The 27,749-nt window shown below is 40.9% G+C and overlaps 1 protein-coding gene across 1 annotated transcript; it reads right to left on the bottom strand.

Moving 5' to 3' along the window:
• Positions 1-38: 38 nt before the first annotated feature.
• CAPN6 (calpain 6) lies at positions 39-25,415 on the bottom strand. Its single transcript, XM_003935849.3, has 13 exons — positions 25,298-25,415; positions 18,491-18,670; positions 9,338-9,469; positions 8,073-8,281; positions 7,373-7,565; positions 6,622-6,815; positions 6,284-6,361; positions 5,992-6,178; positions 3,878-4,000; positions 3,515-3,717; positions 2,824-2,945; positions 2,321-2,457; positions 39-1,711 (listed from the first exon to the last, which is right to left on the bottom strand). Exons 2-13 carry the CDS (start codon positions 18,653-18,655, stop codon positions 1,529-1,531), a joined length of 1,926 nt encoding a protein of 641 aa, XP_003935898.1. The 5' UTR covers positions 18,656-18,670; positions 25,298-25,415; the 3' UTR covers positions 39-1,528.
• Between the last annotated feature and the right edge of the window lie 2,334 nt (positions 25,416-27,749).

The following is a 27,749-nucleotide window of genomic DNA, read 5'->3' as shown; positions in this document are numbered from 1 at the left end:
TCCATCCCATACCATCAATTCAAGTCAAGACTGGTCACTGCATTTAATATGAACTTTATTGTGATTTGCTTTATGTAAGGCAGTGTAGTAAAGGCACTGCAGAAGTTACACAGACTGAAAAACATGATAAGAAATGAGCGAGCTAAAAATGAATGCTTGCTGGACTAGGCTAAGTACTACAACTATATTTCTTTTTCATCATTGCAGAAGCATTGAAATATTGTTGAAGGTGGGGGCTTGGGGTGGAATTAGGAAAGGCTTCAGGGAGAAGGTGGCATTTATACTGGGCCTTGAAGGAGGAGAAGAACATTGATAGGTCAGGATGAAGGGAAGAACATTTCATAATAATTGAGTCTAGAGAAAATTATGTAGCAGTACTGAAAAATGAGAGGGCAAACAAACACCCCCAGCGAGTGAAGCATCCCAAGTGAGAAAAAAGTCTGAGGCATCTGGGCTGGGACCAAAGTCTCAAGTCCCCAGATGGGGTCTTCAGTACAAATGATATTAGGAGGCACAGGACAATGGGCTTGTTTGTAAACCTAGCAGCAGCGAGAGGTTTCACATTGCAGTCAGGGGCCCCAAACTGGCTGTACTACGTCTGGATGAATCCTGTCATCTTTTAGGTGTGTGTGGTACTTACTCATCTTTCCTCTTGCCCACTGACTGCCTGAACGGTAGTTCGTGCGCGCCCAGGTGCGCGTGTGTGAGTGTAGGTGTGTGTGGATGGGTGGGGGACCGAGGCTTTGTCTCCCACCACAGCTTCTTCCACTTTTTCGTCTTGTGGCACACAGCTTGTTTCCACTGAGCTGAAGCTCAGGCCCTTCTCACTGTCTAGGACTCATTGAACTCCAGCTCTTGATTAAGCACCTAGGAAGCTTTCTCAACATGAAGGTAAAACTTACTGTGGGAGGTGACTTGGATTAGGGCAGCACTACACTTTCCAGAGGTGGTGATGGTGGTGAGTGATGGTGGTGGTTGTGGTGGTGGTGGTGGTCGTGGTTGCCGGTGGTGGCAGTGCTGGCTGTAACAGTTGGGGACTTAAAGTTGGCTCTGGCTGCTGGGTGAAATGCTGCTGGGAAGTCTATAGTGTTCAGTCAGGAGCTAGGATGTCAGGCTAGACCAGCTTGGCCTTGATCAGCCCTCCTCCTTCCTCAACATGCCCTACAGGGGAGATATATTAAACAACTGAAAACATCAAAGACATCTGTAGGGTGTCCAGCCTCTTGTTATTGTCCTGCTTGAATCTCACCCCTTTAAAAGGATCGTTGCCAATATCCTTTCTTGGCAAACATGTATGATGTCTAGATATGACTGTCACCTCCCCCTGTCCAGCTGCTGGAGGTATATAGGTTATGTAGCTACTGATGCTACTTGGATTGGGAGGTATGGGGAACTTATTAGAAGAGAGGAAAAGTTAATTATTGTGAATCTCATTCTTTCTAAAGATTTCGCATCTTAACTAAGACCTGGCACCTGACGAAAAATAAAAGGGTGGCAAGCTCTGTCAGGATTCTCTGGGACTGGAGATTTAGAGCTCAGTGAGATCATCACTGGAAATAACTTTGAAACTGATGTGGCCTTGCTTGATTTTGGCAGTGGGACCACCCTTCTTACGCAGGTACAGAGACTTCAGATCACGGCAATCGCTGGGGTCAGCATCCAGAGTAACCTGCCCCAAGAACTGATCACAGAATTTTCGGCTGTTCCAGACCTAGAAAAACAAATGAAGGGAGAGAAGATGAGCAGCCCTCAGTGAGATTACCCTTTGCCCAGTGACGTCCAGACCTAACGCTGAGCTTCAAAAGATTTGTTTCAAAACAAAGAAACCATTCTGTTATTTCCTGATAGCCCATCAGCTGAGGGGAGGATTCCTCAAAAAAATATAGATGAAAAGCCAGAAAACAGAGCTCCAGGTTGTTCTTGATCTGTGGGATGGTGACCTAAAGGCAGCTGGTCAGGTGTAGTGAGTCCAAATAACTGCCAGACTACAGTGATCCATCCTGACCTAACCATGTAAGGGTCCTCTGAACTGGCATATGCTTCCTTCCATGGGATTTTATGATACGTGTGTTAACACGTGTACTGGTGAAAATGTGGACTTTTGCCCACAGTGAAATAAGTCAAAGAAAGGAGATTTAGGATGGACTGTAATAAGGAAGTCAGGGTCCATGCTTGGTGAGAAGAGTTTTTGAGTATAAAACAAACCACAAAAATAGGGTAATTCTTGCTCTGCATCCTAAACATATGTAAGGTTCTTGGAATAATCTAGTATCTGGTACAGAATATGAGACTTTCTGGGGACCCCCGTATACACTCTTACCTGTATTATAATAGGAATGTCAGTGGTCCTTCTGTAGAAAATGGCCTGGGTGTCAAAAATGGCATGAACAGTGTTCTTCTGGACAGGAGAACGGACTTCTTCCTTTCCACACTTAATGATCAAATACGGGTTTACAGCTGGAACAAAGTGACATATGGTTTTAACACAGTGATTAAAGTTCCTTTTCTAGATAGGCAAGAAGGTATCTCGCTATGCCAATTCTGGGACTTTCAGCATAGCACCTGAGCACGAGAATGAATGAGATTCAACACTTTTGTTCCCACTTCCCTTTACTTTTCCATATTTTACATAGAAATATGAAAATGAATCTAATGTAGGCCTTATGTGAAGTTGACATCCCATCTTCTGCCATGGTTGCCATCCATCCCACTTCTCTAGACTGAAAATATCACTGGAGAAAATCATTTGTGATCAGGTTTTCTAATTTATGTGCTATAAATGCAACTGAATTTTCACTTCCCCAGAATCCCTGCCATTCTTACTTTCATTGGCATACTTCTTCTCCAGGTCCTCAGCACTGTGAACAGTGATCTGAGTAACTACTTTTGGGTAGCCACGAGCCAGGTTCCAGCAGGACATTTTGGGCATGTCCAGAGTCAGTTCCCTAGAACATCAAAAATAAAATATTGTCATCATATGATAAATATCCTTTGATGAAATAAGCCCACCAAAGCAGACATTATTGCTGAAAAGCATGAGACATTGTGTGACTTAGCCCATTCCTCCTCAGATATGGCTTATATTTTGAGCATGCTTTCCTTTCGCCTTTCTTTAAGGGCCAGGAGATAAAGATCAAAGTAGGCAAGAATGGAACGAAAAGGTAGCTTTGGTGACCCAGTACTCAGATCATAATGGAAGAGCAGGGAGGAGTGCCAGCTGCTCAAGAAGAGAGGGCATCGGCCAGAAAACAGAAGATAAAATAGATGTGGAAGAACGTAGACTATAGGCCTGTTCCTCTTCAAGGGTAGCTCAGAGCTCCGAAGTCCAGACCTTCACTGGGGAATTTCTCCCAATCCCTTTTTGAGAAATATTTTTACCACCATTTCAGTGAATCGAGTCTGATTTAAACAAGTTGTCCCCTTGAATGTCTGAAGAGGGGAGACAGGTGAAGGGATTTAGGATTGGAGGTAAAGCAAAGAACAGGAGTTTGAGGGCTTGTGAAGCAAACTGAACCTGAGCTGGACAGGCACTTCAGAGAAGATTCTTAGGAGAAACTCGCTGGTGCGACCATGCTGGAACATGGTTGGGACAAGCACATAGTTGCCCTTCTTCAGGTACTTGCTCAGAAACACTGTGCGGGTATCAATATAGGTGGAAGTCCCAGCACGCTCCTGGATGTAGAGGTGGTGGAGGCGAAATTTCCGGTTCATCTCCACCTGGAAATAAAATAGGGTAAAATATTTAATTCTACTCCAATCATGGCGTTTGTGTCCTCTGTCTTCTTTATCCCTAGGCCTTTCATTCTTCCCCTACCCCTAAATTCATCATAATTTTAACTCTGTCTTCATTCTCTTTGCTCCAAATGCCCATTTTTACCTTGAAGAGCTCAAAGCCGATGATGTAGTTGTCAGGTCTTCCCATTCGGCGGTAAGTGCGCAGGTCCTTCTGCTGCAGTGACATAATGACCTTGTGCCCATCCTCAGGCACGGTGAAGATGTACTAAGGGAAAGAGGCCACCAAGGAGGTGAGTTATCATTCCCATTTCAGATAAGCCAGCTTAAATTTCCGGGAAGAAAGCTTGTCATTGGGAAGTAGAGCCTTGAGTTATTCTCTGGGCTTTGATATTGATCAGCCAACAAGGTCTTGGAGAAGTCATAGACTTGCTAAGTGTAAATCATTAACACTTGCTTCTTTCTATGCCATTCAGAATAAGTTGAGGGACTACTTCATTCTTAGCCTTTGATGCCAAAGAGGAGATGCTTTGTTCTAATAAGTTCTTGGTAAATTATTGCATTATTATTATTGTTGTTATTATTATTCCTTTGTATTTAAATGCCATATATAGAAAGAGTTTAGAATTCATAAAGACAGAAAGGGTTCTTATTTGACTCAACCTGACACTACAGCATCACCCTGGGCTAGCCGCCTATTGCCAGTAAGACATATGGCCTGTGAAAGGGCTGGATCCAGTTCCTTGGAGAATTGATGTTTTGCTACCGCCACTTTAAGGAAGCTAGAAGCCTGTGTAAGAGACTCTCCAAACATTATCTGGGGAATCATGGTGCTATTGGGAGATAAAACTGAAAAACATCAGAGTTTTCTGTCTGTCTCTGTCTCCATTCTTCTCTCCCTTCAGAAAGAAACATAAAACAGCTACTTGGGAGGCTAAGGCAGAAGGATCCCTTGAGCCCAGGAATTCAAGGGTGCAGTGAACTGTGATTATGCCAGTGCACTCCAGCCTGGGCAAAAAAGGGAGACCTCATCTCTAAAAGGAAAGAATGAAGGAAGGAAGGGGGGAAGGAAAGGAAGGTAAGAGAAGGGGAGGGGAGGGGAAGGGAAAGGAAGCGGGGAGGGGAAGGGAAGGGAGGGAAAACAGATCCAGAACCAAGGCCCCTAAGTTCAGTGCTGTACATACATATAGCGTGAAGCTATTTCCCCAGCTTAGTATATGTGCCTAATATTTGAAACCTTTCCACAGTTGTAAATGGGGGTGAGGTGGTGTATGGGGGGAGGGTAGGACATTTCTTTTATTTAGGAACCATTAAGATGGAAAGGGTGGAAGAACAGTATGAGTTAGGTGAATCAATCCAGTAGTCTTGGTATCCTCCTAAATGCCTGACCAATGAGATCCATGGAAATAAAAGACATGTCCATGGGCAGTGAGGCAGCAATATGGACAGAATTCTTGTTTTCTATGGGTTACCTCATCAGCACATTTCGAGATGAAACTTCATCTCGAAATGTGCTGATGAGGTAACCCATAGAAAACAAGAATTCAGGTTATTATATTCTATTATATTATGATGAAACTTCATCTCAAAATGTGCTGATGAGGTAACCCATAGAAAACAAGAATTCAGGTTATTATAGACTCAAACCATTCAGGTTACTATAGATTCAGGCTTTGGATGTTTGGATTTTTTACTCCAGAGTGTACTTGGAACTGACCCTGCTATGTCACCTGGAATAGCACTATAATGGGAGATGGATGGGATGGAGCCATTGACAGGGCAATGATTTAAATCCTGGGAAAAATGACCTGGATCTAGTTGAGAAAATGGAGGCATAATGATGGGGTTCAGAATAGCCATTTTCATTAGAAAGATGAATAAGATAGTAAATGTGCACCCCAGAGAACAGCTGGGCAGTAAAGAGAAATGAGGAAGAGTCGAGACAGCATCTCAAAGCAGATCTTCTTTCTCCAATGTGGGACCATCACAGGGAAGCAGGGATTGTCAAAGAGCCATACCAGGCAATATGGCCAGAAGAGAGGCAGCCAGAGGAGGTGATTCAGATTTGATAATGCTGCCAAGGCTGCTGTGTTTTACAAGCACCTGAGCCAATCCCTAGGGATCCTGGTTGATGAATATTACACAATAGCTGCAAATAGAAGACTTGATGCTAAAGAAATACTCCTGAGAGGACCAAAGTGAGATCTGAATTCCTATTGACTGGATAACTTGGAGGCAAATAAAGTAATTGACTCAAACCTGGGGATTCTGCAGGAAGGTATCACGGTTGTTATAGCAGCCTCCTGAGCGGTTCATCAGGGGATCATCATCTACAGTCCAGCATCCCAACACTGATTCCAGCTCCTTTCGGCCAAAAATAGGGTTGTTCACATTGCGGCAGACATTCAGTTTGTGAAAGTTGCGGCAAAACTCCTCCAAGCTCATCCTGAATGGAAGGAGTGCAGGAAAAAAATAAAGATAATCTTCAATACTTACCACTGTAGCTCCATGTAGAAGCCCCAATTCCCTTGGTACAGAAACCTCTCCTCACCAAAACTCTCCATCATCAGACATAACAAGCCCCAGGTTCTTGCGATCTGCTGCAGTCAGTTGCTGCCACTCTTCAGAACTAAAAGCAAATAGAAAAAAAAAAAAACCCATTGTATTTGCTATTGACTTCTTGTAGTAAGCAGGATGCCAGAGAAACAGAATGCACGAGGATCAGTTCTGCTTTATTTCATCTGTGGCTGGGTCACAGACTCCATGCCTGACAACAACCCACAGACGTCACTGAGCATTGAGAGCAGCTCACTAGCAGCTTGGATGGATGGGTCTGGGAGAACTACAGGGCTTTGGAGATAACAGCTGTGAAAGTGGAATGCAACTCACATTTCACTCCAGGGGCCACTCCATTCCTGTCTTCCCAAGGGGTTTCTCAGGCGAACCATATACAGCTTCTCAGCACTGAAGACTTCCACAAGTCTCTCTCCCAGACGAATTTTGCGAATATCAGTCATGGTATAGGTATGGCCCTTCAGCAGACCCCAATCCGTTTCAACTTCTTGCTCCTCCTGATTGGGAGACTGAGAGCAAAGAAAGAGATATAAGGCACAGGAAATGGGACGCCCACTCCTGGCTACCTTTCTTCATTGATTGGATTAACCCAGTAGAATTGAAGCTAGTTCTCACACAGATGGGAATTTCATCCAGACACCCAACTTGACACAAACACAGTAGAGGAAAAAAAATAAAGAATGTAATATAACAAACAAGTCAGATTCAAACTGTCCACTGTAGTACACTAATATGAACTGCCATAAACTTAGGTGGAGCAGATTCATTTATTGAGCAAGCAGTCATCACCTCAAGATCTAGAAGCAGAAACAGGAGGAATAATTTAGCAGAGGCTACTGACATCAGCCTGGATTGCATTGGTTCCATGTGGAATGTCCGGTACAAAAGGCTAAAAAGTTAAAGCACCTCAGCCTCCAGTCAAGGACAAAATGTGTATGTTAGCTTTCCAAGTCTCATTAAGGTTTTTTTCATGGGTCTTCAGGTTAAGGGCGATTTTCCCTACTAAATTTTGTAATTTCTTCTGCCAGGAATGAATATAATGTGGTTGTTTTTCATGAGTACAAACCTCAATGGAACAGCAGATCAGACCACCTTTGGTAAATGTTTTGTACAGTTCTCCGAACAGCTTGTACTTCTCCTCAACAAGCTCAGTGTATCTTCCTTTCTGCATGTCAACAGTTTCAGCCAATGTGCCCGTGAAGTCCACAATAATATCAGTGATGGTCAAACCATCCAGGGCCTCATAACAGCCTAGGAGCCTGAGGGCAAATATGCAAGGTTATCTTTATACAATTGTTTTTCAGGTCAAGAACATCATACTCTAAAGAATCAGAACATTCCCTGCCTAGACTTTACCAGATGGCTTTTCTCTAGGTATGAAATGAGAGATGTTTTGAAATTATATTCAGAAATTTCTAGGCTTAGGCTATGTTGATCAAGGACAGTCTATGCAGAAACTTCTTTCTATGGGGAGATATTAGATAAGAAAAAACTGAATTTATAATGCTATGTAAGCTGCAGATAGCAGCAGGAAAGGGTACCTGGGAGCAGGTAAAAGTTTAAATGGAAGCAAGGACCTCTGATTTCTCTCTCATCTAAGATTTCTGAGAGCCAAGCCCAAGTGCAAAGCAATGCCTTGGTTCTGACTGATATCTTACCCAACTTAAACTCCAGGGTTGGGCTGGGAGGGAATGAGCTCCCAAAGACAAATGTGGCTTTCCTTTCCTCATGTACCCTGACAGCAGACTAGTCAATCCCCTCCTTACTTTGCATAAGCTTTTTCCAGCAGAGCATTCCAAAACTCGTTCATGGAAGTAGAGAAAGAGAAGACCAGATCTCCGTTGATGGTGGGCAACAAGTCATCAATCACCACTTCAGTCCATTCTCCAAAATGCCAGAAACGAAAGCGAAATATCCCAGCATATTTATCTGTTTTTTGAGGGTCCCATTCCTGTTCCTTATGGTTGGGAATTGTCTAGAAATGTAAGAACATTTAATCAAGTGTTACTCCCAGACCACATCCAGAAACTGAAATTAAAATTTACTCCTGGTAAATCCACATGGCAGCAGGAAGCATGCCATATACACCTGATTTGAGTCTGGATTGGAAAATCCTAGGTATGGCATTTTGGTCACAACTTCTGCTTTCTCAGTTCAGTTTTGCTGAGGATGATATCACCATGCCTGCCTAAATGCACACAGGAGTACACAGGGTGGCTGGGGCAAGCAGTCAGTGGTTAAATGCTTTTGGCAAATAATCTATAAACTGGATGTTGAGAAGAGGACTATATGAACATATTCATGATTGAATGTTTAAAAGGCAAGGCATTTTTAAAAGCAAAATCAATCAAAATCAAGGCCCACTGTGTTTGTTTCCTAAATATCCATTCTAGAGATTTTGTATCCATTCTATTTAATATAGATTTCATTTGCATTTTGAATAAAATCATGTTTAGGATATTCTTTTTTATATAACACCTACACATTAATATTTTAAAATTACTTTTTGAGGAAAATGTTTTAATGTTGTCCCAAGTCAAGTTAACATTTCATTGCCTTGAACTCTACCTGAATACTAAAGGAATTTTTGTACTACTAATAATTTATCAGAACCTTTTCAAAGTCCAACTTCTTTCTCACCTTTTCTGTTACTAATATATATTAGTGACTTCCTAACTTCCACTGGCTTTATACCCCAGTAGGTACAGAGAATATAAGTATGCAGAGATACTGGGTCAATGCACGGCAAATGATAACCAAAGATCAATGGGCATATATGACAAAGCAAGTAGAGTAAAAAAGATAATTGTAGAATCTAGGTGGGTATATGTAGGTGTTCACTATAAAATTCTTTCAACTTCTCTGTGTTTGTAAAACTTCTTATAATGAAATGGAGGAAAGTCACCTAGTTAATACCTCTGCTTTCAAGAAATATAACAATCTAAGAATGTTATGAGCTGATTTTTTCCTAAAGTTATTAAAGAAGACAAGAAAGTGGAAACTGAATGAGGTCCCACAGAAGAGATAATACCTTTGTCCAGTGAGACTCTTGAACAGCCAAACAGGAAAATGCAGAAACCATTGGCTTGTGTCCCAGTCTCCCCTGGGTCAGCTGGTGGTGGCTAATGTTGCCCACAATCAGATGGGGATCATCACAGATGTCCTATGGATACAATAATTGGTTATACAAGAGTCTGGGAAGAGTTTTGCAAGAGTCGCTGTGAGCTGAACTAGGCAGGACAGACTTCATAGAGGAGATAAGGTTAAGGTTGAAAAATGACTAGGATTTCCATAGATGGGATGAAGGGAAGGCTGAGGGGATCCTAAAGAAAACCAGAAAACAGTTGATTATCTAGCCCCATGCGGGGAAATAGCAGGAGAAATGAAAGGAGGGGAAAGGAGGGGATGTGATGAGATTGGGTGCCATGTGGTGGTGAGGGCTCTTAGACATAGCTATCACTAGGGCTTGGGAGAGTTTTCACCACACAAGTGAACTTTGCAAAAACAAACAAACAAACAAACTAGGTAGGAATTAGCACATTACATTCTGATTCTATTTTGTCAGGATGAGATTTTCGGAAGCACCTGTGCTTGAAAGGGAAGTTGTATTAAAGAGACAAGGTCTAATAAAGGTGAACATTAATTCATCTCCTCCTCTAAGAAAATCAATTAGGAGACCTTATAGGAAGCCCTTTTCTAACATAAGTCAAAGGCAACAGTGGTATCCATAGCAACCAGATTTTTCTACATTTTTGGATGAATATAGATGGCAGCAGCATTAATAGCTGGTGGTAATAATCCACTCACAGGAGCACTTCAACCGACACTCTTCCCAGTGAAGGTCCTGAGGGGATCTGGGCAGAGTGGGGACAGTATTTGTTTGAAATGTATGTGTGTGTCTTCCCCCCGACATATTAGCTGTGCTTTTCCCACTGTGAGTAGGAAAATGACAGCCAAATAATACAGTTATAACACAAAGTGATTGGACACAGTAGAGTCATTTTCAAAGCATACTTTGTGTCTAAAGGAGGAATCCCCATAATTCTCCTGATCATAGTCAGAATAGGAATCACAGTGGTGCTTACAGTGGAGAGGAGTACGGTGGCATAACAGGTAGAGAGAAAGGCATGGACAAAGACATAGCAGCATACATGACACTACATAGTTGAAGACATAATTGGGTGACGCAGAGTATCAGCACTTGCAGAGTTCAAAGGCAGGAAATACCAATACATTCTTGACTAGATGGAGAAAGCTTCAAGAGGAGGCCATTGGCCAGAGCCTTGACATTCTGCTTACCCAGCAGAAATAAATCTTTATCTCAAATGGAATCTAGACATATAACCTTTTAAAAAGTATTAGAGACAGCTATATTTTTCTGATCCTCAAACCTCAATTTTTTAATGGACATAATTCTCCTTGATGAAGGGTCTGGTCTACAGAATGAAACATTCCATATATTCTTTAAAAGCCAAAATAACTCTGGAAAGAAATAGGAATTCTGGGCAAAGACAAGTCCAAGCTGAAGATTAATTGGGCATTCCTCTGCCAAAAGGAGATGGCTAGATGGCTTGTCAGCTTTGGATTTTCAGGCTTTTTTTTTTTTTTTTAGATGCATGTCTGGTATCTACAACTACTTTTTGTTTTGGGAGAATTTTCTATCTTAAAAAAATATTTTTTATGGGTTGCAAACTGCCTTTGTTTTCACTTATTGAACATAGAGTAGGTATGTTGGGTGAGTTAAACTCTGATGTTTTTTTTTCTTATTATTGTTTCTTTGCCATTTCTAAAATGAAACTAAGCACAGTTCTTATTCCCCAGTTCAAGTGTTTTCATTTTATTTGGAGCAAGATGCAAAAGTATAAAATGATTACTTGAACCTAGATAATACATATTATAGTTTCTAGCATGGAAAAGTAAAGTGAACAGTGATATATGAAAAAGTGCACTTTTAGATTAGTAAAGCAAATTATTTGCTAGCTTTACATAGAGTTGTTAGTGGTTGGAGTTAGATCATGCTGTCTTAAATTTCCATAAGATTTTCATTTCACAGTAGGGATCTAGGCTTAGTCAACACTTTTGGCATGTGAACTTCTATTGAAGACATAAAGGGTCACATAAGTGAGTGAAAAGACATATAAACAGAATTCAAATTGAGTAATGGGGTAATTATTCTCTTGTAAACCCAAGATGGATATGATTATTATATATTATATGTGTGTGTCTATGTATATATGTATGTGTTTACATATAATGTACATATTAAAAGCTGTGTTAAATTCATGAGAGTATGTAAACTTGGGAACCCCCCTCCATGTTCCATTTCCTCTTATAAACTGGCCCATTCTCCAATTATTCTTTACCCCTCTTCATATATGACGGCTATTTAATAATAGATTTAAAACATGACAAGTTAACAGTCATAGAATGTCAAAACTGGAATGGATTTTGGAGACTAGTAAAGCTTTTTATTTTTCACTTGAGGGAGTGACCTCAGAGAGAGGCAATAACATGCCACTCTGATCATCTAGATAGTAAGCAGAAGACCTAGATCTAAAGTTTTTGATTTTTCAGAACCACATATGTTTAGAGAAGGAAACTTAAGATCTCAGCCATCCATCCCTGTGCCTTTAGGCTCAACAATGGACACCACATATGGGATAAAATTGTGCAGCTTCTCAGGACAGAGATGCTACCACCTCTTTCAGTCATTCATCCCAATGTTTTATGCCTCTGCTTAAAACCCACCTAAACACTCTTCACTCTTTTGGAAAATTTACTTATCTCTTAGCTTTTGGTTCCAGGATAAATATCACCAATAGGCATTAATCTGCTCAATTAAATCCACCAAATATGAATCAAACTCTTACTATATATAAGCATGGTGACATGAAACGTGGAGAATAAATCCTTTATTAAGCCATACCTTCTACCTCTTTAAGGACATGAGGCATTAAAAGACTAGAAAGTAGACATGGATAAAGGGTGAAGCCAATGTAAATCTAGCAGCCAAGCAGACTTTTTGTTGACAAATTTGAAAACAACAAAATGACTGTTGACTTTTCCCCTAGTTTTGGACACACTGGATATCTTCCTGCTGGGGTTAAGGATGTAAGACTTGGGAAATTTTTTTGTAACTCAAAGCTGAGATGCAGAGTGCAGATGGGACATTTCAGATTGAGCCATGCTGGAGTGGTAGGAATGGGGTTGGAGAAGAGGTCACAGCTCACATATTCACAATATTTGGGTGGCTTAGGAGTGAGGAGAGATGCTGAGCCCCTAATGGCTCCCAGCTGTGTTGGCACAGTTGCAATGATCCTTGAACTGGGCTGTTTATCACAGCAAAATTATTTCTTAGGAAGAAACACACAACTGGGAAGTTAAGTACCAAGAGTAAAACTGAAATGGTCCCCACATGACCCCACATCCGAGCCAAAACCTTCCATTAAGCAAAGCAGCTTCTCTAGGAAGTATGTTCTCTTAGCTTAGTCTTAAGGGACTTCTCATTGTCCTTACTTCATCCTCCTTCTCAGAGACCTCTGAGCAGGAGGGGGCATACAATTACAAGTCCTGTAACCCTGCACAAGGCACTCTGTGTGACTCCCTTTGCACCTACCACATCCAAATTCAGCATTTTTTTTTACACAGGTGAAATTTGCTGACAATAAACATTGAGGTCCAGAGTAAACCTCAAGAACCACAGTAAAATGAAAAGCTGCCCAGAAACCAGCAGCCAGAAGAGTGGAAACACTTTAAAAAGTGCTACGTGCAATCATGCATTACTGAGGGGGTAGGGGTGTGGACGCCTACAAGTGAGGCCAGCCCTGTAGTAGGTACATTATGAATAAGTTCAGGGTCTAAATAGTCCCAGCAGGCTCAGGGGTAATTTGCACAGAACTGCTATTCAGGAACTGAGGGCTTTGTGAACTACTCCAAGTAGCCATTATTTTACTTAGAAAATTGAACCATCCTCCAGATGGAGCATTTGTAGGTGGACTTAGGCTCAGGAACCAACATTGCACAAGCCTCTCAAGGCGTCCATTTTTTCTGCAGGGGAGTTTTAATTCTGCATGAAGATTTTGTTATCAGTAAAATATTCTCTTCCTTACTAACCCATCCAAAGAAAACTCAACATGGAGAATAGAATAGGGTCTTAGGCCCAGCTTCCACTTCCAAACTAGGCCACCAAATCACTGTATCACCATTTTCTCACTTCAACCTTCAGAATTCTGCTAGGAAACTCAAGGTATAGGTCCCAAACTACTTTTTGGAGAATAATTTATATATCTATGCAATTAAATACTGTTCAGCAATAAGAAAGAACAAACTCATACATGCTGCAACATTGGTGACTCTTGAAAACATTATGCTAAGAAAAAGAAGCCAGTTACTTTTATGATTCCATTTTAAGTGAAATGTACAGAATAGGCAGTTCTGGATAGAAACCAAAAGTAGATTAGTGGTGGCCTGCAGCAGGGGGTGGGGGTAGGGTGGAGGGATTACTCCCTGCAAATGTGCACAAGGGATTTTATTGAAGTGATGCAATTCTTCTACAATTGGGTTGTAGTAATGTTTGCACAACTTTAAATTTACTAAAAATCATTGCTTTGTACACTTAAAACAGGTGAGTGTCACAGTATATAAATTGCACTTCGATAAAGCTATTAAAGTTTGTTAACGCATAATTTAAAATAAATAGGACAGTTGGAGAGAAAGACTATGGGCCTATTCAACTCTCTTCAATTGTGTAAACAGCGGAAAACACTTAGGACTACTCACATGGGGTGATACAGTCTCTAGGAATAAAAGGAAATTCATGAACAGGCTAGTCCAAAACTACCATACCTAGGTGTTGCATTTAGCTGGTGGCTGGAAATTTCTATTAGCACAGAGAGAAAAGTGTTTCTTTCTTTATGATTCCCTCATATGCCATCTACCACCCAAGCCTGTATATTCTGCTTCTAATGTTTCCCCTCATCTGCCTTTCCCTTCTGTTCCTACCATGATAGATTTAATACAAGCCTCATCACCCTCCCACTCCCAACCAGAAAATGTAGTAAAATGACCCCAGGGGAATGTATTCTCGAAGGGAAGACTGCGAAACGGCAATGGTAGCATAGGCTGAATTTAAAACTTGACAAGAGAGCTGACAGAAGACCTTGTGCGGGCGCCCTTTTCCCCCTCACAGCTGACAGTGCAAATTCCCATGAGGTTTTGCTGCTTTTTAGTCACGGATTAGATGTATCTGTCTTTAAGACACTATTGTAGGTAGATACAAGTCGGTAAGGAAAAAAGCCAGCGGAGGGTAGGAGGGGAGAGTGGCTGGAGGGAGCTGGGGAAGAGATTTTCTGTGGGAATTTGGCAGGCAGATTTTAGCCTAAAAATCCTACCTGCAGTCTTATGATCACACTGTAACTCAGTATAACTTAGACCTTATAATGTTTGAAGACTGTACATGTTGAGCCCCAGGAGGACAGGAAAGCCTAGGAGCACATGGTCTCAGGCAACATACATCTGTACTCACAAAACTAGGATGAGAGCTGGGGCCAATGGACTGCTGGAGAAAATAAGAAGAACTTTGGAGGGTATGGGCAGATGATCTGGCATTGAACACATGCAAAAACACTCATAATTCCTGCCATTTAAAGAGGCTCCTTAAAGCACAGCAAGGAAGTGCAAGTGGAAAGGAGGGAAAGTCAATCCTGCCCCAGAATGGGGGGTGGGGCAGAGCTTGACGGGAGTCAGTTTGTTCAACTATCAGTGGTATTTACAGGCATGGGGGCTGATGAAGGCAGAAGCCCTCAACATGAGAAAGGAAAAAGAAAATATTAGGTTAATCATGCTGCTGCCATTTTGGAAACTTCAGAAAACAGCCCCTATTAAGTGTGCAGCTACATGGCATGCCAAGGGACAAGATGTCTGTAAGCTTCCCTGCATACCAGGATCTCAACCTTGCCAACGAGGTGGGGGAGGCCAGCGACTCATCTGGTCTTCCTGAGCCAGTTCAGAGAGGCCCAGCTCTGTCTCTCAGCTTTCCTGATGGGAGGCCAGAGAATTCTGACATGGTTCTTGACCACAGGCTTGGCCTCCATTCTGGCTGGGAAGGAATCCACAGCTTTTTGAGGAGGCTCAGATGGTGGTCCAGAACCTTGTTTTTTTTCCCTCCTACTCCCCACAAAAGGCCTCTTCCCCAACCCTTCCAATCTATGGTAATCTCTCCTACTTCAAAAATTCTGCATGATTTACTGTCCATATGCCTGAAAATAGCATTTCATACATTCAACATTCATTTTTTTTAACTCTTTGATAGCTCACTATCCATCTCCCCAGCTGGAATGGGAGTGCCTCACCACAGGCCATGTCTGTGTCTTGCACCAAGGCTGGCATAGAGTAGTTGTTCAGTAAATATTTCTCTAGTGATTCTCCCTTTGGGCTGAATAAGACTAAGCAAACACCATTCTCTCAAATAGGAGAGTGTGGATCAATTAATGGAAGTGTGGTATCAATACAGTGAAGAACTGACTGGAGGGAAGCTACCTTTTTTCGTAAAAACATGAGACACAAACAACTCTGTCTCCCTGATATGACAGCATGATAGAGTGAAAAAGTCATGTAGGCTTTGCAGTCAAACCCGAATGCAAATTCTAGCTTGGGGATATATCTACTGCTATTATTTAAACTAGGAAAACAAATTGCATCAAAGTAACTTTTAACATCCCCACTTTGCTAAGCCAGGAGCACATGGTCTCAGGCAATATAAGGTGAAGTAAATAAGGGTGGTAAATGTGGGTGAAGTTAAATAATGCATAGAACACTTCAAACACAGTATCCGGCCCATAGTAGGCATGTGATGACTGTTGATTCTTTTTCCTACCCATCCCCACTGTTCAGCCTCTCTGTCTGATTTTCTTTCACCTTAGAAGGGGTATTGTTTGCCTCTGAGGCAAAATGCCATGGTTGTTAAGACTTTTTCCTTCCTGGCTAATCCATCTAGGATTCAATCCACAGAATTTGGACGATGCAGGCAAAGGACATGGACTGAGCCAAGATAGAGGGGGAAGGGTGTGTCTAAAGACATCCAGTACAGGAAGCACTGTCTGCTTGGTGCACATCTGGAGAATGGTTTCATGTTGGCTTGCAAATTTTGCCACCCACAAGATCCCCTCCCACCTCATCCACCTAACCCCTATCAATTATCTCTTTTCTCTTCTTTGTCTTCAATCTCGTCTTCTTTACCATCTACTCCTTAGCCTATAAATATGTTCAAGTCTATTTTGTTTTAAAAGACACCTACCCAACACACTTCTCTTAATTTCTTGTTTCCTTTTTAGCTACTTTTGCCCTATTGGCATCCTTTCCTTCATATCCAGGCATCAGAAAAGAGGGATGCCCTCTCTTTATCACCATCCATTCATTAGAGTGGTTTTATCACCATCCATTCATAAGAGTGGCTCCCAGACAATGTATCTCTATTTTCTCCATGTACTTTTGCAAAAGAAAAAAAAAAAAGCCTGTCTACATACCAAAGTACTGTACTGGTTAGTAAATTCTGCTCATTTCTTAGATTTTTTTGCAGGTCAGCAATGTGATCCACTGGAATGTCAATAACTGGAGATGCAGAAAGGCACGAGGAGTGTAATTTTCCTTCAGACGGAGAGAACTTCTCCCAGTCTCATACTTTCGATTGTTATCATTCTTTATAGGCAAAAACTAGGAGATGTCCTTTGAGTTTCATAGAAAACAAGTCTTGATGTAACTGGTGTATCTTGACACCACATGGTAGCAATGCGCATCAACTGAAGTAGCACTTGGCATAACTCCATTTAGGAATTTAAGCTGTGGAAATTGCAACTAAAAGTGATAGTTTGCTCACTGAAGGAGGCAAACATTGAGGTAATGCTCAAGATAGTTCCATAATAGTACACAGAAATAGGACCTGAATGTCTTCAGGATATTATAAACGTCCAAGAACTTGCATTTCAGAGCATCCCTCTGTGCCCTATACACCTCATCACCTACATTGAGAAGGAGCTTAGGTACAATATACTTCTATTCAGTTATAAGCTTTAGATATAGCATGGTTGCTATTTGTTCTACAGACTCCATCATCCTATCGTTTTATATATTGAGCTCCTGCTCATGGGCTAGTGAAAGGGTTCTGAAACTTCCTTTAGAGAAACAACATACAGATAATGCACAGAGAACCATAACAACAATTAATAGCTACTACTAATAGATAGTGAAAGACCTGCAATTCTGCTTGAAGCCCACTTGTCCAGTTATGGGATGATACAGGTGATGGTATCCATAGAGCAGCAAAGAAGCCTTCTTTTCCCCATGCAAAATTCATCTTCTCCCTTCAAAATTCATGTCATTTATGTTCACTGTATAAGGAGTTTTTCTCCTCACTGGTCTGAAATTATATTCAAATTGCTATGATAGGTAACTCAGTAAGGAGGCAAGAACGTAGTTGTTTTTTGAGTTACCTTATTTACTCAAAAGAACTTCCAAAAGAAAATAAGGATGGCATGTCTCTCTCTTTTTGTGCAAAAATACTCATAGCATCTTTATGTGTAACAGTAAAAAATACCAGAAATAACCCCAATGCCCTTTAGTGGGTGACTAGATGAAGAAACAAATTGTGGTATATCCGTATCATAAATTACTACTTACCTATAAAAATAAAACAACTATTGATACACAGAACACCTTGAATGGAGCTTAGGTTAATTTGCTTAAGGTTAGATAGCTAATCTCAAAAAGTTACAGCATATCTTTTTTTGTTGTTCTTTCTAAATTACTAAATCTGTCAAAATTTGACTAAAATTCATAACTCCAAGCTAGAGTTAGGAGCACAGATTCATGGAGCTTTCATTGTAAAGTTTTCTTTATGTGAGGTGATGACTACGTTAATTAACTTGATTGTGGCAATTATTTCACAATGTATATGTATATCAAAACATCACATTGCACACCATAAATATATACAATTTTTATTTGTTAATTATATTTCAATAAAGTGAAAGAGAAAGAAAGAAAGAGAAAAAAGAAAGAAAAAGAAAGAAAGAAAGATAGTTTACTTCTAAATTGGTCTACACAGTAAGCCATATAAGTGAAACAGTGGATCAAGTGGAGGTATGATGAAGGACGTCAAGGGGACAGAACATGTAAATTAGAAAGTTACCTGGGGACGTTTCCATACCACCTTTCCAGGAAGCAGTCGATTGTAGAACAGAGAATCATTCTCAGGAAGAAATGTTGGATCACAGAAAAGTCTACTGTCTTTGGTACATTCTTGCTTCAGTTCCTGGTATTTCTGGTTTTTGAAGAGCTTCAGAGGAGGACCCATAGTGTTGAACTATGCCTAGAATGAGGAAAATTGTTGTCTTTGAAGGAAGAATTTATCAGGTCTTTTAGGGGTTACCTGAGATTAGACAAACAGCCACCATCCCGGTGACTTCTTCCCAGAACTAGGTAATTCTAGTTTGGCTTTAAAGGAAACGTCACCATTTTCAAAGAAAGAAGGGTCCACACTTGGCGACCAATTAGTATGGGGCCTTGGGTAAGGCACCTAACCATTTTGGGGTCTCACTTTCTATATCTGTCAAATGGAGTGATGTGGGTCTTAATTTTATTGGGAAAAAATCCATAATAAAAGTAAAGATTGTGAGTTAAATGTAAGTCATTATAATTTAAAGGGAAGTCTTCCATTTAAACCAGTAGCTCAAGGTAAAATACAACTTGAAGATAAGGGAAAATCACTTTACTATAGTCAGAATAAGTTGGTGCCCTGGAGAGTCACACACTGTGCATGAGGGGAAAAGCAGCCCCTTTCCATTCCAACAAGTCTTTTTTACACAATTCCTTCCCTCTTGTCATTTAAAGAGCTTTGCATTTTTCATTATTGGCCAGGAAGGCTACTGCAAAAAACAGCTCAGCAGATGGCCTCCAAAGACAAGGAAAGATAGAAAGATTGTATGGTCTTTATTCTTAAAAGTCTAATGTATAATCCTTTGCCTGTGATAAAAGGCAGACTCTGAAATTCAATTACACTAATTTGGTGTGCTATAGATTCTTATCCCATGGCAATACACTGCTGCTTTCTTTTCTTTAAAAAACAAGAAAGGAGGGAAAAACCTCACATGGCTAAACAAAGAATTAATATAGTGGCTCTTCAAGCAATGTCTATCAGAGTGCCCCACACTCAAGTGCCCTTAACAACTGGTTTTTAGGAAGATAATTTGAAAGGCAGATTTGATTTTCAATAGCTTTGGGGTGATAATAGGGTTTTCAAAGCTTTTTCTTGATTCACAAAGATAGATTTGTAATGATTTTAATGATCCTCTCCTGGCATTCAACAGTAAATAAGAATGAGATTGTGAAATTTACATGGTGTCAACTATTTCAAAATGTATTTAAGAAATAACTGTCTATATTCTATGATTACAGGAGTGTTGAAACAAAGAAACCTAAGCTTCAGAATGTCTGCTAAAAAATAAGGAGACTATGTTAGCACTTTAAAGAGTATCTGTGTGGTGTATCTATGAGGCAGTCACTATTGTATAAAAAGTGAAATATTGATCAGACCTCTCTAATAGTTCATTTTATGTCCTTTCAGTATCACATTGAAATGCTTCACTGGTAAAGAAGATTCCCCATTTGAAAACCATAACAATTTTTAATTTAAATGTTTGCAACGTTATTACAATGTTATTTGCAATCTATGTACAACAAACTTACCCTTTCTGTGAATCTAAGGAAAAGAAGCTGAGAATAACAACATTTTTTTCATAGCCTTATTTATTGGCAATTGCTTTTAAAATGGAGAGCTATGGGGCACTGCAAAATACTGATGTCCCTTTTTTCATCAGATTTGTCTGCTCACGTGTCTTAAATATTAAAGTGTACTTCATTGTATTTGAAAGCATGGATTGTATCAATAATAATTTTTAGTTATGCAGCATCAGAGCCAACCTGAATGTTTGCCCAGACTTTTTTCTGGAGGCTGTTGCAAATGGATCCCAATTTTCTTGTGTGCTCAAACTTATAACAAACACTACTGTGCCTCTTGCTTTCCCTAGAAGGTTTGGTGAATTACCAGAGCCTGGGGACTGTAAATGTGGAATAGTCTGGGGCAATTAGAATATTTAGTTTGCCAGAATCTCCTAGTCCCTGGACATTCTGGATAAATGAGTATTTCCTGTTGTGCCTTCAAAGGTCTTCCTTACTACTCAGTCAAATGCCCAGGCAGGCAAGATCCTGAAAAAGGAATCCCTTTACAAAGAGAGCCTGTGTACAGGCAGAAGCAGCATCAATTGAAAAGAAAATCAGGTTTAATTTTTAAAGCCCATGTGAGCCCAGTAGACCCTTTCAGAGGCAGAACGTACAGCTCATATGGATAGATTACAGCTTGACAGAATACCTTTTGGGTTGGGATGCCTGTGTTTTGAGGGCACACAATAAATAAGAATAAATAGGCAACTTTCACTACAGTACAAATGTAGTCCCAATTCCTCTCGGACTTGCAGAGGAGAAGTGACCCTTTTTTTTTTTTTTTTTTTTTTTTTGAGACGGAGTTTCGCTCTTGTTACCCAGGCTGGAGTGCAATGGCGCGATCTCGGCTCACCGCAACCTCCGCCTCCTGGGTTCAGGCAATTCTCCTGCCTCAGCCTCCCGAGTAGCTGGGATTACAGGCACGTGCCACCATGCCCAGCTAATATTTTGTATTTTTAGTAGAGACGGGGTTTCACCTTGTTGACCAGGATGGTCTCGATCTCTCGACCTCGTGATCCACCCGCCTCGGCCTCCCAAAGTGCTGGGATTACAGGCTTGAGCCACTGCGCCCGGCGTGACCCTCTTTTATGACTGGGTAATAGAACTGTGATCCATTTGGTCTGTGACTTGGTTCTCTTTGTGCCTCAATTTTCTCATCAGGAGAGTGAGGTTATCTACCCTGCCCCTCTTACACCATACGTGTACCTAATGAGATGGTTGGTGTGAAAGTAATTTTGAATAAGTAGAAAGTGATCCATAAATGTAAGATTTACACTTAAGCCCACTCATTGCGTGGCACATAGCTGGGCACACAAACATTGTTCAGAAAATATTTGTTGAACAGATAAATCTCTTATGTAGATAATTAATGTTTGTATCGCAATTTCTTGTTTGCAAGAAATTTACATTTTAGTTTGGGTTCTTATCATAGCAGTCATGTTTAAAGAGATTATCTGCGTCCTTCATTTTGTATCTGCAGAAATGGTAGCTCAGCGAAGCAGCAGCTAGAAACTGGCAGTGCTAACTCAAACCCAGGTTCTGTGCAATGCCAGATTTAGTGTGCAGGTTTCCTTCACACCACACTGCCTCTTTCGGTAATTGCCTTCTTAGAGAAATAATTTTTTAGTTCGAATGAGAAAACCCTCCAAAGTAAACATGATACCCAACGTTGAGGCATTCTGCCTAGAATTTATTGCCATGGTAGTTATTGAAAAGTTTCTTTATTCTCATGGTTTGATGATCATGGGAGAATCTGAACCCCTTACATCAGAGGGGTCATCATTTAACCCTCAGAAAACTTTTGGAAACCCAGAAATTTGTTAAGTTTGGGTTTGTCATAGACAACTTTCTCTGTTGGAACAGATGAGTGTGGAGAAAGGAATGCTCCCTGCTTTCTGTTCTATTGGACCCCTGGGCGATAAAGAGGGGAGAGCCCTTAAGTTAAAGATCACATATTAGGAAAGTCAGGAGACAAGTTAAAGTTAGGGCTTTGAGTATAAAACTAGGGATTTGAGTATAAACCACGGAGAGCCTCCAGCTAACAAAGACAATGTGGACATTTAAGAAGAGGGACCTCGTGGACTGAGGGCTAGTGGAATGAGTGGTTGAGTGAGGCAGAGTGTAGGGCTTAGCACTGAGGTAATGGTCTTAGGCAATATTATTTTAATTCAGACCCACCACTTTGAGAAAGAATATGAGGAAAACCATCTTTGCCAAGGGAAGGGATAGGAGCGGGCCCAGAGTGCAGAAAGTGGAGAATTGCCATGGGAAGTTGAGGGAGACTGCCACGTAAAATACAACGTTGCAGTTAAAAGAGGGAGGTATTTTTTTTTCTACTCATTGGACTGGAAAGCTTGAGGAAGCTAGGCACGCTCTGAAAGCAAAATCTCTTGCTTCTTTACCTGTGGGTTAGCCTTAGAGGAAAAAGCGTAATTTGGTCTAAACAAAATCTGATAAAATACATCCTGTCTGTACTTCACAAGCCACTTTGGATTTAGGTGAGTGGGAGAGACCATGAGGGAACTTAATGGGGAAAGGGAGAAAGGGCATGGCTGAGGCATTGTTCCTGGCTAATTTCTCCTTTTCCTCAGTTTCCTCCCTGTTCTGTACTTGGAGCAAGAATCAAGATAAAATCAATAAGAGTTTTCAGACAAATTGAATACAGAAGACCCAATTCTGCCCTGCCCTGAAGTAGGCACCACTTTACCCACAATTCACATCCCTTATCTCCCCACCGGGGGTGGTATGGTGATAAAAAAAAAGGGACTTGGATAGGAAGAAGTAATACAAATTCAGTATTCACATGGTATACAGAGAATAGTGCTTTTCATATGTACACAGGTAGAGTCATAGCTTACGTCTATGGACACGCATTTAATCACGGGACTTATGTATGTCTGTTCAGATTCAAACTTCTGGCCAGATATTCTGGGTCTAAAAGAGACCACAGAGATCCTCTGATCCAGCCCACTGCCTTATATAGGATGAGCCTACTCTGCTCAGAGAGAAGACTCTGTTCAAAGCCACTCAAAGTAAAACAAACAAACAAAAAAGGACAAAATTTTATTTAATTCCATTGCTCAATAACTCTATCAATAAATAAAAAGCCATTCAAAATTATAAGAAAGAGTGCAAGTGGCCGCAAGGTTCAGAACCAAATCCATAATGTCACCATTTGATATACATAACTTCTCAGTCCCTCAGTTTCCCCATAGCACAGTGGGAATATGTTAGCTTCCCTGTCTACTTCAGGGTGTTATTGGGAGAATGGAATGAAATTATGTATGTGAACATGCTCTTTAATTGTTAAAGATAAGGCTAAAGCAGGGCAGTAGTATTAGGAAGCACTCGTTTTTAGCAAATTAAATTTCTTTTCTGTCTTTAGGGGAAACTGATGAAATTTGATCACATGCTTTAAATAAGACGTGCACCAACAATTAAAAGACTCATATAAAATCGCCCCTCCACCATTCTCTATTCCTCCCTATTTCACCTCTCCTTTTTTGGCTGACTTGCCTTTTTGGTTGAATAAGCCGATCCTATATGTCTACTTTTCCAGCCTTTCAAGAATCAAATTCTGATTTTTATAGAATGTTATGTTGGAAATACTTTTAGAAATCACTTAGTACAACTTCTTTCTTTTGTTGTAAGGTAAAGGGATATGCCCAGGGTTGCGTAGTTAGTGACAGAGCCCACGCTAGAACTGGGAACCGCTGACTGTTTGTTGTTGTTGTTACCACAGTTTGTTTTAAGGTGGGGAGAAGGGCAAACATGAAGACAGAATACCTCAAGCAAGACAATGCTTTTTAAAATTCATATTGTCCTCTTCTCACAATAATGCACTTAGAAATGTTGTTTTTGTATTGCAAGCTGTCAGAAAGTGAGATGATTTCCAATCAAGGCTAATCAAGGAAACACTGTTCGGGAGTCACAAAGGGGCTTTTTCTGCTTTTAATTTAGGAACTGAAAACTCCCAAGGACATGGAAGGCCTACTTTTTAACCTGTTCCTGACCATATAAGTGTTTAGACTTTTCCCTAGACTGCTAGGGATTCTAAGGACAATAAAGAACACTATTCAAATACAAAGTATTCTCACAAACACACTCAGGCACAAACGTGCACATAAGCATGCTCACACACACACAAATTTCCAGAGGAATGAAAGAGTTAATTAGCAGTTCACAAAGAATTTTTTTTGTTTGTTTGTTTATGACTTCGGACTATAAAGCGTCCTTACTTCCACAATAAAGATTAGCAAATGAGGCATTAGCTGAATTTCAAGACACTATTAATACAAGCCAGGATGCTTTATCCTAAAGCCGGAAGTAATTGTCAGGACAGCAGAATTTGTTGAGTTTTTCTATGTACTTTTCAGCAAACTTAACAGTTCCAAATCCTCATAACCAATTGTTTCCGTTGTAATGCACCACTCCTTTTTCCTGTCCCCTACCCATAGCCAGCTCTGATCAAGTAGCCCAGTGCAGACCCTAGAACAGTGTAGCTGGCTTGGGGTGGAGGATGGAGCCCCATCTTCAAATTAAAGTTTAAATCAAAGATGGAATCAGAGGGGAACAAAACCAGGCCAGAGGCTGAAAATGGAGAAGCCAAGATCATCAACCTGTCACCGAGGCAGGAAGACCACTGGCTGTGCAGACAGGGAATTAAGATAGCCTTGCCCACCTCTTCCTCCTGTGCAACAGTGCACAGCCTGCTCACCCCCCTACCAAAGTTCACAGGCCTTTTGCACAGAGTGTGGCTCCAAGATTTTGCCTGCATTTCAATAATTTGGCCACAGCTGTGGGCCAGCAGAAGCTAGAAGGAAGCCCTGACAGGAGCCATGTTTCTCCCCTCTAACACCATCCCCTGTGATTTTTCCTCACTTACCAGGTATTTTGGGTGGCAGAAGGCAAGCACATGCGAACGCATGCATGTGCGCACACACACATGAAACCTACCTGATATCCCCAGAAAAGTTTCATTGCCAGAAAACCACAATCATCACCCCACACACCCCTCAAAATAACCAACTAAAAACTCCATTATTTTTGAAGTTCCCAAACTGCTATTAACAGGCACATATTTGATCCAGACAAGCCATAAAATACAGCTATGGAGTTTGGTTAACTATAAAGTTGAAGTTTCTTCATCCTTCTTAGACACTAAGTTATCCAGGAAATAAAACTCCAGGATAAGTTTGTGAATTCCCTCTCTACTCACCTGAGTTATCCCAGGAGCCCTGCTGCTTTTGCTGCTGCTGCTGCTGCAGTTAGCCAGGTAACTCCACCAAAAGTCTGTTCAGTCAGTGCGGCTGAACAAAGCTTCTGGCTTTCTTAACCTGAAAACTATTTGGGCTGTACCAAGCTCTGCTCACAGGGGGAGGTGCCTTGCAGCAACTTCAGGAGGCTTTGCCCCGCCCAGCAGTCAGAAACTGATCCTGAGTCATGAGGAAAATCTGGAAAGCGCCTCTACCAGATGTGCAGACGGGATGCCCACTCCAGACCCACGCACCAGCAAACTGAAAAACTCAGGAAGCCACGTTTGGAAGCTCTTTCGGCTTCAAGGAGAAATAGCACTTTCAGGGAGAATTGTGATAGATTTCTTACGTTTCTGTCCCAGGGTTAATATCAGAGACATGAACATTACTGGAGAGAAGACATGCAGAGAAAAATGGTGAAGTGTTGGCAAAGTTAATGTGGGCTACGCTGCAGACATGGCCCTGGTAGGCAGATCTGTGACGGTGATGAGGACTTCAGGAAGTGACTGAGAGTGAAAGAGCAGCTAATGGGGTGCAATGCAGAAAAGTCACTTTGTGAAACAACAGGTAACATTTGGCCAAGGACAGAGAGAAGGGAGTGTTACGAGGAAAGTGAACGGAGTTTGATTCCATGGCAGCTTTAAGAACCCTAATTTCTAGCAACCAGGGTGCGGAGAGTCTGCCCAGCAGTGTTAGGTGAAAGGAGAGCAAATAACTGTTTTTGCTCTGAAAGGCAAAGCAAGACCCATGTAAATACGGTGCTGCATCACAGTTAAAATCCTGGTCCCTTCAACCTGAGACATTCATTTGGACACAATTCCAGGAACATGATTCTCAAGTTGTTTTGTTCGTTTCATTGCTCCTCATCTCATTCCTCAGCTTTCCTGACGAGTGTACTGTCAACCCTTGAACCTGAAATTACTATCTTCTGCCCCTCCTTCTGCACAAACCCTCCTTCTGGCTAGTTGAAGATCTAAGAGATAAGGGGGAGAGGGTTGGGGATAACAAGTGAGCAACATAGAGCCCCACAAGGAAAGGAAGCATGTTCTCTCTCCACTCAGTGGGCCCATACCAATATTTTCATAAAACAACTCTGAGCATTTCTGTAACTCTGGTCTCTGAGATCCCCCTTGGTATTTCCATATGACTCCCTCTGTAACTTCTATGCCAAGATGGAAATTGAGCTAGAGGCAGGGCATAAGAAAACAGGGGCCTAGAAGAATTATGGCTCTGAATACTGGCAACCAAGTCAGCTAGACAGTGAGATATTCCTCCAGCAAATACCTTTGATGTTGTGGAATTTTGGTTTTGAAATCAAGGGAGAATGTTTTGTCTGGGCTTATCTTCTTTAGCCACCTTTTCCACCTTTGTAATTATAAACCTAGCAGGGAATCACAGAACCTGGGAATTAGAAGGAACCTTAGAATCCGTATCTATCCTTTTGCTCAGTGCAAATACATCCTCCTGAAAGTCTGAGAAACTCACCTCTCTGCAAAACAGCTTATTCCACATTTGATCATTTCCTAATTGTTAAAAGAGTCTTCCTTCAGTTGAGGAAAAATTAGCTTCACACAAACAATTTCTAATTCCTCTTTCAAATGACAGCCCTTTAAAATATCTAGCATGTCACCCCAAGTTCTTCATCTTCTTGGATAAATATCCTCAGTTATTTCAAACTATGCCTCATAGGACACGGTTTCCAGGCTTTTTGCCACTCTAGTTTTCTTTTGAGCATAAATCTACTCAGTGTGTAGCTCGTAGCTTAGTTGAAATCCTCTGTTGTTTTTTGCATAAACTACTACTATGTGCCTGATTCTATGTTTGTATAATTGACTTTTAATTTTACCTAGATGCTGGGCTTTGTATTCATTCTCAAAAACTATTGACTTACTTATTTCAATCTATCTCCTTAAGATATTTCTTTGAGTCTCATATACAATATCATATTCTCCATAGCAATGTTTCTCAATCATTTTTTATCATTATCACACTTCTAAAGAGTGTGATATTTAGTAAAAATTTAGATTTTTTTCCCAATCTCCATGAAATTTTAATACTGCAGATACGCTGTCTATCTGTTTATTTGCTGTATCTATATCCGTGTTTCATGTAAAAAAGAATTTATTTCACTCTTCAAGAATCAATTTTTGCCCTCTTGGAGGCAATATAGCCCCCACTGAGAATGCATGCTCTATACCAATAAATGTTTTATATGCATATTTGATCAGCCAGACTGATGAAAATATTGAATGAGAGGGTCCAGGATCGAATACTGCAGCATAACCTTAGAGCCCTCCCCTTTTGATAAGGTTGTTCTAACTTGAAGCATCCATATAACTTGTGCTATCACCCAGCTCCTACTTTTCCATCTTCTTCATGAAGATATAAGACTTTTTCAAATGTGTTGGTGAAATC

The sequence above is a fragment of the Saimiri boliviensis genome, chromosome X (assembly GCF_048565385.1).
Source record: "Saimiri boliviensis isolate mSaiBol1 chromosome X, mSaiBol1.pri, whole genome shotgun sequence".
Taxonomy (NCBI): Eukaryota; Metazoa; Chordata; class Mammalia; order Primates; family Cebidae; genus Saimiri; species Saimiri boliviensis.
The sequence above is the reverse complement of the archived record's forward strand: the minus strand, read 5'-3'. Positions and strand labels throughout refer to the sequence as shown.